Source organism: Mustela erminea, chromosome 18, assembly GCF_009829155.1.
Source record: "Mustela erminea isolate mMusErm1 chromosome 18, mMusErm1.Pri, whole genome shotgun sequence".
In the NCBI taxonomy this organism is placed as follows: domain Eukaryota; kingdom Metazoa; phylum Chordata; class Mammalia; order Carnivora; family Mustelidae; genus Mustela; species Mustela erminea.
In genome coordinates this window covers 16412254-16426304 of record NC_045631.1, presented here as the reverse complement: position 1 = coordinate 16426304, position 14051 = coordinate 16412254, and the positions used below count along the sequence as shown (strand labels likewise).

Here is a 14051-nt window from a genome sequence, read left to right as displayed (position 1 = left end):
CCACCCTGGGAAAACCTGGCCTTTAAGCCAGGTGGCCAAGGGACCCTGGGGGCTGACAGCCCGCCTGTGTGTTCTAAGGGTGGGGTGGGTGGAAGGAGCGCCTAGGAGCAAGCTACAGGGAAGCTCTAACCCTCTGAGTTCTCTGAGCTCTGGCTCAGGGCCAGAAAGGTGAACAAAGGCCACAGCCTCTTAGGGAGGTGGCAGCCTCCTTGGTTCCCCTGGGGGTGGGGTGGGTTCAAGCTGTACGAGGGTGGTTGGAGCTGTGCTGCCATCATCCGGTCCCAGGGACGCCTGCAGACAACTTCCCCTTAACCTAACTCTTGCCTAGTGAGTCACCACACAACTGCTTCCTGTTCCCCACATGCCCTCCTGAATCTCAGGAGGTGACACGAAGCTGCTCCCCCTTTTCCTGGGGTACCCGTGGGCCTGTGGGGGTGTCATACTTGGGTCATGAGACTGGCCCAGTCCCTTTCAAAAGAATGGCAGACCAAGGAGGGATCTGGAGTCCACCAGCCCTCTTCTGTGGGTGTCTGTGTTTCCGGCCCTCTCTGAGTGGCGCTGTGTGTGTGTGTGTGTGTGTGCGCGTGCGGCGCGCGCGGATTTAGCATTTGCCCTCCCAACTTTTCCAGATTTTACCCGTCAGATTCCTGGCAGCTGTGCACGGCGCCTGTGCCGGCCGTCACGTCCCATTCCGATCTCTGGGTCGCACGGTGAGAGAAGGACACAGGATGCGCAGGGAGTGAAAAAGTGATGTCGGTGGGGAGAGTGCCAAGTCCCCACTCACAGCCATGGGACGCTTGGGGAGACGGGGGAAGCAAGCTGCTGCAGAGTTCAGAGGCCGGTAGTGAGATTTATTTTTGTTTGTATGAGTAAAAAGCTGCAGAAGCTTCTGGTGGGGGTGAGGGGGGCTCCAATGGAATGCTGTGATTCAGACAGACTGGCCCTGGCCTGGAGTCAAGTGTGCTGACCCGGAAGGAGAGTTCCACAGGAACCCACTGTGGCAGCTAAGACTGGGCCACAGTGGTCTTTGGAGAATGAACTGAGAACTCAAGGAAAGCAATGGGGGTTTTGAATCAGATCAGTGGAAATAAGGACCAAGTTGTCATCAAGTGTGGAAGGAAAGAAGAACTCAGTTCTGTTTCAGGAAGGTGCTAAGTAACCAACTTTCTCTGAAGTACGAAAGCATCCTTGAGCAAGCTGGTGGGAAACTGGGAAAGAGATAATCCACAGTAACATCTAATGAGGAAGCGGACAGGCTCTTTCACAGGTTAGTTCCTTCTAGACAGTGGGGATGATTTGGGGATGCTGACCCACTAAAAATTGAGACACTGAGAATTACAAATAAAAGGTGACATAGCTCAAATAGGAGCTGTGGAACTTGAAGAATGCATGCCATGAATCAGAGCCACATCAAGAGAAGGATGTGTTGGGTCTTCCTCCTGCTTAGGGCTCTACAGGGAGTGAGTGGGGTGCTTCCTCCTCTCTCCTGGGTGATGGAGTCATTTATCCCTGGGCCTCTCTGGCCACAGCCATGTCTTCAGCAGAAATGAGAAATGCTGTCCCACAGCAAGCTTCCGTGTTCACTCTGTATGGGAAAGTGTCTAGGAAAATGCCTGCTCCATGTATCAGTAACTTCACAGGTATTGGCTTTCCTTTCTTCCTGTCCAGATCCCTGGGTCACCTTCTATAGATCCGGTGGGGGAAGACTTCTGGGGAAACCACTTGGGAGCAGAGTGGGAGATGCGGAGGGGTGAGAGAGAAGACTACTGATTTCTATGGTAAAACTCATGATACCTACTTTCTTTAATGACTTTGAAGGTTTTTTAAATGAAAAATGGAAATGAAATAAAAAAAAAATAGGAAGAGTTGGTGAGATAACAACCAAAAGTGCAGACAAGCAGTTCTTTCTTGAGCCACAGAAACCAAAGGGAGCAGATGCTGCATTTGCTATAGAAAGCAGGCAGTGCAGTCTGCCGCCCTTGGGAACGGCGCGGTAGACCTCCGCATTTAGGAGGGTGGGCGCTCGTGGGAAAGTTTCTGCTTAGGATCCCTCCCCTGGATGTTCAGTTAGTACCACAGAACTTTAAGTACACTTGCTTTCTCTTTAAAAGTTACAATGAAGATGAATTGCTTGCTACTTCTTACCATTTTATGAGAACTGATTGTATTTTCAAACTAGACTGGAAGAGGAATGGCCTTCTTTTCTTGTAGTTTCTTTGATAATACCTAGCATAGAGTTTGATATATTATAGGAGCTCAATGAGCGCAATCACAGAATCTCAGAGTTGGAGGGCATTTTAAAGTTCATCTGATTGGAACGCCTGGGTGGCTCACTTCGTTAAGTGTTTGCCTTTAGCTCTGGTCATGATCCCAGGGTCCTGGGTTCGAGTCCCACATCAGGCTCCTGGCTCAGTAGGGAATCTGCTTCTTCCCCTGCTTGTGTTCTATGACAAATAAATAAATAAAATCTTTAAAAAAAAAGAAAAGAAAAGAAAACCTAACTGAATTCTCTCTGCTCACTCTTGTTGTGAGAATGCCCAAGAAGACTGCCCTCTCCTGATGGAGAGAGAATGGCAGGGCTAGCATGACACCTCTGAGCTCACCCTAAGCAGTGCCAGCCTAAGGGTGTTCCAGCCAACCGCCTGACCATTCCGGAGGAGGATGGGAGCTTGTGGGTGCTGCTGGGGCAAACTGGAGGCCCAGCACCACAGTCTGCGGAGAAGCTGGAATGGGCTCTGGAAATGCTCAAGCAGGGCGGGCGGCTGCCCAGCTCTGCAGGCTGATGTGCCTTCCTGCCCCGGCGTGAACGTGCCCCTGGCCGGGTAGTGCACTGGCTCCCACCCTGCCTCCGACAGCTAGGAGCCAGGGCTGAGTGTCTGCCTTCCGCTAGCTTCCATACAGGTGTGGGGGGCTCTGTGTGTGCCCCATTGTTCCACAGCACCACCCTCCCCCAGCTGGGTGGCAGTGTGAATGGGCTGCAGCTATATTTAGAGTGAAACTCCTGGGGCCACCACAAAGGAGTGACTGCATCTTCAGGAGGGTGGGTGGGCGGGAAGGGGACAGGGGAGCCAAGCTATTTTCAGAACACATGTCATTGCTGGCTACAGAGCAAGACTGTGGCCATAATGCGAGGGAAACAATAGCTGTGGCCAGAGGAAGAGCCTGTTATGTTTCAGGTGGGATGTTTGCAACTGCTCAGGAAACCCGACCCCGCCCGACAGCAGCACAAATCACAGCAAAGCCTCATGGAGGCAGAGAGGAGGCGGGGGATTCACAGGGCCAGGACGAGGTGCCAAGAAGCCACGCCTCATGCCTAGAAGCAGATTTTCAGTGACTTCTTTGCCCCAGGGGCCTGAGTAGGACTGAAGCACCTCTGACCAATTTCCCCAACAAACCATGTACCCTGCGCTCTAGTCTCTGGACAGCCCCCAAGAATGGCAACGGGGAATGAAAAGGACTCGGGAAGAAAGCACTGAGGTGGGCAGAACTGACCTAATATGAAGGGGTGTCTCAGGCAACAGGCAAAGCCTGGTCTGGGCCAGAGAGTGTGGCCTCAAAGCCCCAGGTGGGCGGACTTGCCCCCCCCCCCCCAGTATTCAGGGACTTGCCTGGGTGCCGTGGCTCCAGCTGCACAGGCTCTAAGAGTTGCCCACACCCCTATTCTGACCTCCATTCGGCCCCACTCACCACCCTCTGTGCAATGCCGGAAGCAGGGAGGGACAGGCTGCAGAGAGAGGCCAGGTCTCACCTCCCCCACCCCACAGATGAGCTTGGGCCCACGGGTCTAGGTGGGAGAAGGGAAGTGGGGGTGTGGCCACAGCCCCAGATCTCAGTTGGACTTTATAGTCATCATGGGGGCCAGGAGGATTTTTTTCAACTCCATCTTCATATCCCCTTCCCCAAACATGTGTGGTTCCTGTTTTGCTGCATCTGTAAAAGGCGCCGGGAGCTGGGGACTTGCCTTACACCTCTCGGTTAACACCCCTGGAGACTGATGGAGTTCAGAGCAGTGTAATTTACAGCCCATCTCTCCAATCTTAATTCACCCAATGCTCCTCTCTTCCTTATTGTATTAGTGTGACCCAGGTACCTGCCAACAATAATGGCCTCTCCAGCTAGGAGCCTCTCCCCCACTCCCAGGACAATTTATACCTTTTCCTTGGGATTTTCCCCCCTTAAATTAAACAAAAAGAGGAAAAAGAAGAAGAGGTTAACATGGGTTTGGAGTGCTGCAGCCCCGTGGTTCTGGGCAGGGAGCCAATGGCCCGAGGGCACACACATGTGCGCGCTCTCCCAGAAGGGCCTTCACCGGCCCTGTTTTACAGCCACCTCGGCACAGACTCCGGGGTTCACGCATATGGCCAGACAGATGTGTCTGGCTTACGTTCAAGGCTGGAAAATGAAGAATTATGGAAGTGAAGGGCCCCGGGCATTAAAAGGCGGGGGGAGGAAGGGGGGAATTTTTCCTCTGCTGAGAAATCCTCCTGTGGCTGTGAGGCTGGAGGAAGAAGGCTGACAGGAGGCAGGGCCGCCAGCAGTGGTACATGTGGGGCCCGTTCTTAAAGGGGCCACAGCAACCTCAAGCCCCAGCTGGCCCACAGCAGGCCTTCGGTGCCCAGGCTGGAGCAGCCGGCTCCGAAGGAGGCGACAGGGACAACAAGTTTCCCAAGCGGGGGCGGCTCCAGGCACCGGACATCAAGTCTCATACAAGACCTCCCCTCCCATTTGCAAGGTATTGCTTGATGCTGGAAAGGCCAGGCAGAGCACGGCACTCTGGACGAGGCCATGTCCCCACGGCACACACTCCCGTGGCACCCCGTACTCCCCTATGGCAACCATGCACGCTCACACCTCAAATTGCTGGCTTCTCCATTCACTGTACACTCTGTACTTTCTGGTGTGAGAGCTCTTCGGTTCCACACTCCTGTGTCCCCTGACCACCAACCTCACAGATGCTCATCACCACTTAGGAACTGAGCTGAAGACACCATACTTGTTTCTAAGGAGTTCACAGTACCAGCAGTGGGGGTGGGGTACGGGCGGGGAACAAGTCCAGAAATAACTGTAATACGAGACGTGATATAAGTATCGCAAATGAGGTATAAATCACTGCCACAGGAACACTGAGCAAAGAGAGATGAATTCCTCCTGAGGGGTATCAGGGAAGGCTTCACTGGGGAGATGAAGTTTCATCTGAGGATTGAAGGAAGAATAGAGTTTCAACAGGTAACAGGAAATGTGGGGCAGAAAAAGGGAAAATTGGTCTGAGGGAACAGTATGAACCGAGAGCCGAGAGTGGGAAAGGGTTGAGCATGTCAGGGGACAGTGAGAGGAGAGGACAGTTAGTGTTGTTGTCCAGGTAGAAGGGCCTTAGTATCTAGATAGGTGCTTCACACATACTCTCTGAGGTAGGTGCTGTTACCACTTTCATTTTATAGATGGGGAAACAGTTCTAGAGGAGTTAAATAATTTGCCCAAAGTCACACAGCTGGTAAGGCCCATGGGGATAAAGAGAAGAGGAGACTGGAAAAAGGCTGGGAACAGATGAAAAAAACCTCCAATGCTATAGGAAGGAATTAGACTTTATTAGCAAAGCAAAGGCCCTGACAGTTTCCAAGCAGGGGAGTGGCTCTTCTGGGAAGAGCATGATGAAAGCACGTGAGGTGCACTGGAGGCGCTGAGGTAGACAGGGTTAGCAGGGTAGCACGTGACTCCAGGAGCTGCCATTCAGACTACCAAGTGAACAGCACCCCCCGGAGTTGTGCAATGCATGGGCCTTGACTGCTACAATCCAAGTCTGTACGTGGACCAGAACAGCAGTTGTGGCAATGGGAACAGACAAGTGAGAAGGGAATACGTGAACAGATAGGGTTTGAGAAGAAATCAAACATACAGGGTTAAAAGCCAGTAAGAATTTTAAGAGGATTCTCTAGTTGCTACTGTCTATTAAGTCACTGAACAAATATTTGCTGAGCGCCAACTCTGCTCTGCACGCTGAGACTAAGACGTAACAGAGAGGCAGGAGGGGACCAAGAAGAAAATGGTGGTGAGGAAGCCTAGGAGGGTGGTGTGGCCAACGGAGAGGGAGAGGATGAGGACTCACTTGTGCGTAACTGAGGGTAGAGGGCCCAATGCTATAGGGAAGCTAACTACAATGGGGATCAAGACCTCAAAAAGGTACTTGGGGACTTCTGACAGAATAGTTTCCATAACTGCTGGGTTGAGGGTCAAGACATAGAGGTGCTGAGTATAGATAGAACCTTTGGGAGACTGATGATGAGGAAGAAAAGAACCACAGGACAGGAAGAAAGACAGCATGAGGATGAAGTTGCTTTGTAGGCCAAACAGAGAGTTCCATACAGACCCCAGAAGGGCTGAAGAGGCAGCCCTGCCATGACAATGACCCGGCAGTGGTAGCACACACTTGATTCCAATTGGCAAGGAGACATGAATGCCTCGAGAACAGTGGGTCCTGACTGGTATTCATTCCCCTTCCCAGGACAGACTTTTGATTGGTGTTCAGACACATATAAGACCACAGTGACCATTTAAGGAGTACACACTGTGTGCGCCATTTGCTGTGTTAAGTACCTGCAGCACTGGCTCCCACAGGCCGCAGAACAAGTCTAGGAGGTAGGCGCTATTACCACTTTGACTTTACAGATGGGGAAACAGGCTCTGAGAAGTTAAACAATGTGCCCAAAGTCCCAAAGCCAGTAAGTGGTGGAGCCTTAGATTGGGTCTGTCTGACCACAATGTACTATGTCTTGCGCCAAAGGCAGGGGCGGCTGAAGAAAGGATTGAAAATAAGACATTCCTCAAGAGTCCTAATGTTTCCCCATGCTCACAGCCTTTGAAGTCTTTAAAGGGAGGAGCATGACTGGCTCTTCCCTGTCTGCCCTGAGCGCTAGATAAGAGGAACTGAGCTTCTAGTGCAAAAGGACAGACCTGGGAGAGCCATAAAGAAAACCTTGCTGGAAGGGCAGGTGTGGGTCACACAGAGAGCTGATGATAGGGGAACCCTGTATGGAGATGAAGCAGTTTCTCTCTGGGCGGGTCCAGAGTGTCCTGTCCAGAGGGGCTCAGCCACTACACTGGGAATCCAGATAAGCAGACTGTGGCTCTGACATTCTCTTCCCTGATAAGAGGTGTCCTCTACAGAGCATCCATGACCTCTCCAGGAGCATCTGGATAAGGTTCAGGGGAACTCTGAAGCCCCTGAAATTGTGTGGAAGGCTGTGTATGTGTGGGTGTATATTCATAGATCATCACCGGGGAAGAAGCTTTCATCAGATTCTCTGAGAACAACCTGCTTCTGCCTTGGAAGCAGAAGCTTCTCCCTTCTCCCATAAGAAGAGAGACTCTAGGCACTACAAGTGCTACCAGAATTTGGTGATAGAGAAAGAAAATGGGTAGAACCAGTAAAGGACACTGCAAGACAGTCTCTTCCTGAGAGGGTCCTGTTTATCCGTACTCGGGACTCACACCCCTCTCACGTCCTATATTGCCACCACCCTGATGGGAACCACCCTCCCCAGACAGGCCCCACCTGGATCTTTTCTTGGCGGCGCTGCTGCTCGGCTATCTTCCTGGCCAGAGCCAGCTTCTTGGCCCGAAGTTCCCGGATGTCATCTTCACCCCCACTGCCTTCGGCCTCTGAATCTTCCTCAAAGTCTTCAATCACCACGTCCTCCTCCTTTGGATGGTGGAACAAACCAGGGGAGAGAGGAGACTGTGAGCCCATGGCACTTACCAGACCCACCCTCCTGTCCTTCTAGCACTCCCAATGCCATGCTTTTTTGGATGTTCCTTGCAAAGGGCCCCAAGGTGTACGCTACTCTCAGTTCAGGCAGACAGAGAACAGAAAGAAGCTGCCGCCTCCCCTCCCTTGACCAACTGCTCTGTTTTGCACTCCAGGCTCTTTCCTCTTGGAGAGTCACAGGTCCACACCAGAAGTCACTCACACACACAAGTACTTCGATGCTTATACACACACTCACCAAGTAAGCTTTGCACCAAATTTCATTTTGAAATCACCAAAGGGGAAAACAACAGAGAAAGTTAAACCACTCGATTTAGATCTAATTCCTGCTAATGATCTGATAGGAATCAATTCTGGCCAAGAGCTTGGAGTTAGGCGTAGAAGTTCCCCTGCCCCCCAGATGGCTTCAGAGAGCAGATGCTGTAGCTCAGCAGACCTTGCCCTGATTTCTTTTTAAGACCACAGCCTGCGGTGTGGGGGCTGCTGAGCCCCATTACAGGAATTCACATGACATGACCTTGTTCAGCTGCCCTCTCGGGGCCTGGGCAGGCTCAGAGACGGCTGGCTAGCTTCAGGAGCCTCCTGCCAGGCTGGTGGAGCCTTCCCCAGGGATGGCCCTCCCTGCTTGTAGTCTCACTCTCAGAAGCCCCCACACCCCGGGTGGTCCCAGGCTCCATTCCTCACTCTCTCACTTCTGACCTTGGTCAGCAGAGAACATGCAGCTGCCCAAAACCATGTCCTCTGAGGGACAGGAATAGCCTGGGTAATGGAATGATCAGTAGAAGATTCCTATGCTTCCACCTGGATGACCATGATGACACCGATTATCACCATAACGGCTACCATTTACTGAATGCTCACTACTGGCCAGATAACTGAGCTAAGTGTGTTTTTCACGTATCAACTCATTTAATGCTCATGGTGGTCTTTAAAACAGATGCTACTATCATCACTATTTTATAAATGAAAACACTGAGGTTTAGAGAGTTAAAACAATTTGCTCAAAAGTTAGTAAGTGTCAGAGCAGGGATTCAAATCACAGTGAGTCTGACTCCAGAGCACGTGCTCTTACCAAGAAGAATGGGCAAGAAGCACAGGGCTGGGATCTGGAATCTAGACAGCAAGGCCAGACCAGTCCCGAGTGGCTCAGCTTTGCCAGGCTTCCAGTAGGCCCAGCTGGGATGTGTCTGGTACACTCTGCTCTCTCCTTTAACTGTCCATCTTAAGATGATATTCTGATGGATTCTTTTGGCTGAAAGTGGTTGGTAAAGTGTGTAGGTGGGTAGGTGATGCTTTGTCTTGGGAGCAGACTCTAGGGGGATAGGAAGACAGGTGTTTTGGCAGCAACCCTAGGAATAAGGGCTCTCTTCTGCTCATGAAGAACAATGTCTGAAGAAACAGAATCACCACCCCCTCCCACCTCCCCTGCCTAGCTTCAGTGACTCAGTCTTGCAGTTTCGGGAGAGACTGGGGTCTCAGGATGAGGCTAGAAGTGTTGCTATCCCAGAAGTCTCAGGGGTCTGGGACACTGTCTGTAGTGACTGTCCATGTCACAACCCATAGGCTACAGGGTCACAGGCTTCGTTGCCAGGAGGCCCAGCACATGAGAACGAGGAAGACTCCCTTTACACGTTACTTCCTTGTTCATGGGGTTAACCTGAGCTGGAGTGAGTGGGGTGCTGACCAGCCTGTGGGGAATACTGCCTCTGCCTGCTCTGATCAGGGATACACAGGGTTATCACGGGGTTTGGGGTAAGCTCGATTGAGGTCAAAAGGGGGTCAGTGAGGCTTGTCTGAGGTTCACTCAGCTCTCACAGCAAACGAGGAAGTGCAGGGTTATGAAATTACACAGACCAGGGTAAGTAGGGTTTCCCAGGGGCCACTAACATAAAGGAACCCAGGAGGTTCGTGGGAAAAGGAAGAAGTGGGCAGCACGGCGTGGGTCACAACCTCTGTCTGGTCAATAAGCCTCAGGAGAAAGAGAGTGGCACAAACTTTGGGCTCAAAGTGCTGGTCTGCTCCTCATGAGTGGCACAGACCCTCCTTAGCTTTTATATTGTGCCCTTATCTGTAGGCTTTACTAGCCTAATGGGATTCAGTAGTATAGACTCCGCTGGCCGGAGGACATGTGTCCCAGCAATTCTGGAAAGCTGGCCTTGCTTCCTTTCTACTGTCTGCCTAAGCCTGGAGGTGTGGGTGAATGAGCTGGCCACGGTGCCGCCCCACCCATGCTTCCCTGCACAATGCCCAAGGCTTGGGTGGCACTACTCTGTCCTGCCTGGAGCCTGGATACCCCGATGGCTTTAGCAAGCCTGCTGCCTCCTCCCGTAATGACAGCTCATTCCTTCCCACTATTGCCTGCCCAGGTTTCATCTGGAGTCTGGAATCATGGGCTCAGCTTCATCCCTGGAACCACCTCTGTCCTGGAAGCTAAGCCCTGTGTCATCAGGGGTGGGGTGGGGCTCTCAAGCTATTCTAATGAAACCAGTCCAAGACTCTGCTGCTCTGAAGACTTCGAACCAAAGGTGGCCACTCTATCACTGCTTCAGATCACAGATGACAGCTTCCAGCTGACATCTGGCTTCCCCGGCCTGTTGCTGATTTCATCCCTGCACCCCACCCTGCTCCACCAGGCGCTTGAGACTGCTGTGGGCCAAATGACTGTGTTGGCCTACGGCTGACCTGGCCTCTGGCTAGAATCACTTCCGTCCCTTCTTGAAGTCCCACGTTCCTTCCCACCTAACTCTCCTCTGCCTTTAACATTGTGGGGTAACAAAGGAGAGCCAACTGACAGGCAAAAGTGAGGCTTGTGCGTGCATACACGCCCAGACGGAGTCACTCAGATGTACAGCAGGGCAGCCGGCAGTGCTGTCCCATGCAAGCATGTGCCAACACTGTCATACACTCACATTTGCTCAGAACCCATGGCCAGCAGGGAAGCTGGCAGCAGACTCCAACTTCAGCTGACACATACAAACCCCACACATACAGACCCACGACGACAATCCCCCTCAGAAAGATACACACACGCGCACAGGAGGGCAACTGTCGGTGGGGTCTGGCGCGGGTGGGTACACAGGCTCGTGCGCACGCGCACACACATATACACACGCTCTGGAGTGAAGCAAGGGCTACAGGAACAACCAAGGGCAAACAAACAAGAGGAGAATTCCTTAATCACATCAGGATGTGCAGGAGGGAGGGAGGGAGTGAGTGAGGGAGGGAGGGAGGGAGAGTAGACCGGGGGAGGGGGTGATTTTCCACACGGGGCCAGCAATGTCAGCTCTTCCTGTACGTGTGCTGGAGGCTGGAGTTCAGGCCTGTGCTGCGCTGAGCTCCACACATCTATAAACTTGATCCTCAGCCTGAACCCTAACATCCCCCCCACTCCCTTTCCTAAGCCTCCCGAGCTGCACATTATTAAACTTTCTTTCCCTCCCTTCTCCTCCAATGCAACATTAAAAAGCAGCATCTGGAACTCGTAGCAGAGGGAGATGGAGACACTGGGGTGGGACTGGCAGGAAGGGGCACCAGCAGAGTGCACTCTTGAGAAGCTGGCTGGTCACGTCCACATCCATACTGCTCCGAGTGGTTATAAATAACCGGGTAGGCAGCCATGGGCAGAGCGGGGTTGGAGGTGGGGAGGGGAGCCTTCCCCTCTGCCACAGCGGGCTCTCCCCGCACAGTACCTCATCTTCCAGTTGTTTTCCCTCTTGGCTTCCCATTTCCTTTCCCATGGTGTCTGGGACGGGTGCCACTGACACATATTTTCCACCCTTGAATGCCAGCAGAGGCTCTTCTTGTCCACAAAGGGCTTCCAGAAAATACTTCAGCACTGTGACCCTTTTGCAGTCGGCTGCAATAACCTACAGGGCGAGAGGGAGAGAAGAGAAACAGCATTTTCTGAAAGGGAAGACAAAGATGACAGGCACTGTTCACTAGCAGGGGGGCACACAGGGAGTGTGTCAAAGTTATTGGACAAGGCTGTTGAGCGGACAAGTGGGACTTTGAGTGTGTAGGAGCTTGTGAAGGAGGAGTGGGGGTGGGGGTTTGAGGGCTAAGATCCTCTAGAGGAAGAAAGTCACTGTCTCTCTTTAGGTCATCCCTGGGGGAGCAGAAATCCCCATGACCAATGATAGGTGCCCTCTGGGACTTTTGCCTTTCTTCTGCTGAGGTCCTGATATAAAAAAAGAATAAATTAAATTCATCTTAGTATTTAACTGACAGAAGGCAGGGTGGAGTGCAGAACACCACTTTCACAGAACACAGCTTACTGGTACCCTCACTGCCACTCTCCATTCCCCTCCCAGCTCCCCTCTCTAGGCTCCTGAGAGGAGCACTTCCAGCCTGAGTGCAAAATGAATGATGAGGGCTCTCTTGGCTGTTTCATTTCAGCTAGATCACTTTGGGCTTCCCCTGACAGGTTCCTGCCCCACCCAAGAGCTTCTCATGCTCAAGAGACTGGGGTCAGGCAGGAAATTGTTGTCAGGAGAAGGGAGACAGGCAAAGCAGGTAGGGGGGTGTTTCACCAAAGCTCTGTTCCTCCAGGGGTTTGTGCCATCCTGCTCCCATGTGGCCACATCAGCATGTAAGCCAATGCTGTCAGAGAAGCTGGGGCTGATTAAGCCGAAATGAAATTCAGTATCTTGAGCAATCGTCGAGAAGTGTCTCAGATGACGTTTCCACAGTCACTCTGTCTGGGGTCCTTCTCCAGCTAGATCACACAGGTGTGTCCTTACTTACAAACCCATCTGCAATGCTAGCACCCTCTCATGACGTGCTGTTCATCCCTGCCCTCGGGGTCCTTTCCTCCAAGGGAGAGGAAGAGCCCTGCTCGATCTGGAACTTGGAAACTGCTGAAGACCACCACCCCTTCAGCAGCATGGACTCTAGCCCCTGTAGAGAGCCCCCCATCCCAGAATGTGAATGTGACCTCTACATGTGGATCACACAATCAAGTACTAACTTGGAGACTGGCTCTGATTGTGTGCTCACTGTTTCACAGGTACCTCTGTCCCTTATCTGGACACCACAGGAGCATGAGGCAGGCACAGGCCAAGTCTTCTAGGACACTGTGGAAATAAGCACTACTGTGCCAGCTGGCCAGCCAGGGCCAATGGCAGCACACACCAGTCAACTGTGACTGCAACTCTGTGACTCTATCCTCTGCTGCCTCTCTGCGCCAAACCTGCTCTTCCCCTGCCTGGGAGTGGCCCCTGCGCACCCTCACCGATGGCCCTGGGGAACATTACAGGCCTGAATCTTGGACTAAGGACCTTGACCACCTCCACCTGAGAAGCTGACCTAATAGGTGCTTGGCTACCCAGCGAAGGCTTAGGAAAGGACAGCCATCTTGTGTTTGGGGTGTCCAGTCCTGGGCTTGGGCCAGGGCAGGTAACCATAAGTTCTGTTGCGTGTGTTCGAACACATCATGAGGAAGGCTGGAAATACAGAAGCAGGGGCTAAAACGCATTAAAGAACAGAGCTGCAATGAGTAATGGCCTGGCAGGCAGCACGCACAGCGGCCTCCCTGCATCCCCAGCCTCTCACTTGCAGAGGAAACTTCTGCATTTCCACAAGACTGCCAGTTTCCTCTCTGTGGTCTAATTTTAACCACCTTGTCGTTACAGTGTGTGTCAGCCACCTGACCCCACTATGACCTCTGACCTTATGCCCCAGCTACTGCTTGCACTATGGAGAATTATGTAATGGGTCCAGGACTTTCCTTTTCAGTGTGAAGCTATTACCACTGAATGGAGAGGAGGTGGGGGTAGAGGGGTGAGAGGAAGACAGAGAAAAAGCTTGCCATGGTCCTTGGCACCACCTGGATGGTGATAAGTATGGAGGCACGCCTGCCAAACATGCGGCAGAAATTTGCCCAGAGCAGGAGTGTGTGTCCGTGGCTATGTGTGCCCACTGACAGGGAGTGAGGAGAGTTCCTGCTATTCTAGCATGCGCTGGGTGGCATGCTCAAAGGTTCAGGAAGAGAGTGTGATTCCTGGCCAAGAGGGAGAAAGGGTACATGTGTGGACGTGGGACTCCTGGAGACGGGGATTTCCAGGGCACAGCAGGACCCAGGGCTGCAGACATCCTGAGCCTGCCTGCAGAACATCCTTAGGGGATCAACGGGGATGGTCATTCACACGGACAAAAAAGCAAAAAGGAGTGCCCCCCATCTTTGATTGTCACCCTGGTTTCCTTGGGGATTTTGTCTGCTATGGCCATTAGTTTCTTCCCTAGGGCAAGGTCACTCCTGATGGATTCTCAAACGGCTTTGATCCAGTGGGGT

General features: G+C 52.4%; 1 protein-coding gene across 2 annotated transcripts in view; it reads right to left on the bottom strand.

The window, feature by feature from the left end:
• SMG6 (SMG6 nonsense mediated mRNA decay factor) overlaps positions 1 to 14051 on the bottom strand; it is a 243283-nt gene that overhangs the window by 10704 nt on the left and 218528 nt on the right. For both annotated transcript variants that reach the window (XM_032320403.1, XM_032320404.1), the window contains exons 14-15: positions 11452 to 11628; positions 7550 to 7696 (exon numbers count right to left, since the gene is read on the bottom strand). In XM_032320403.1, the coding sequence (XP_032176294.1) occupies positions 7550 to 7696; positions 11452 to 11628 (324 nt within the window). The remainder of the gene's footprint in view (positions 1 to 7549; positions 7697 to 11451; positions 11629 to 14051) is intronic.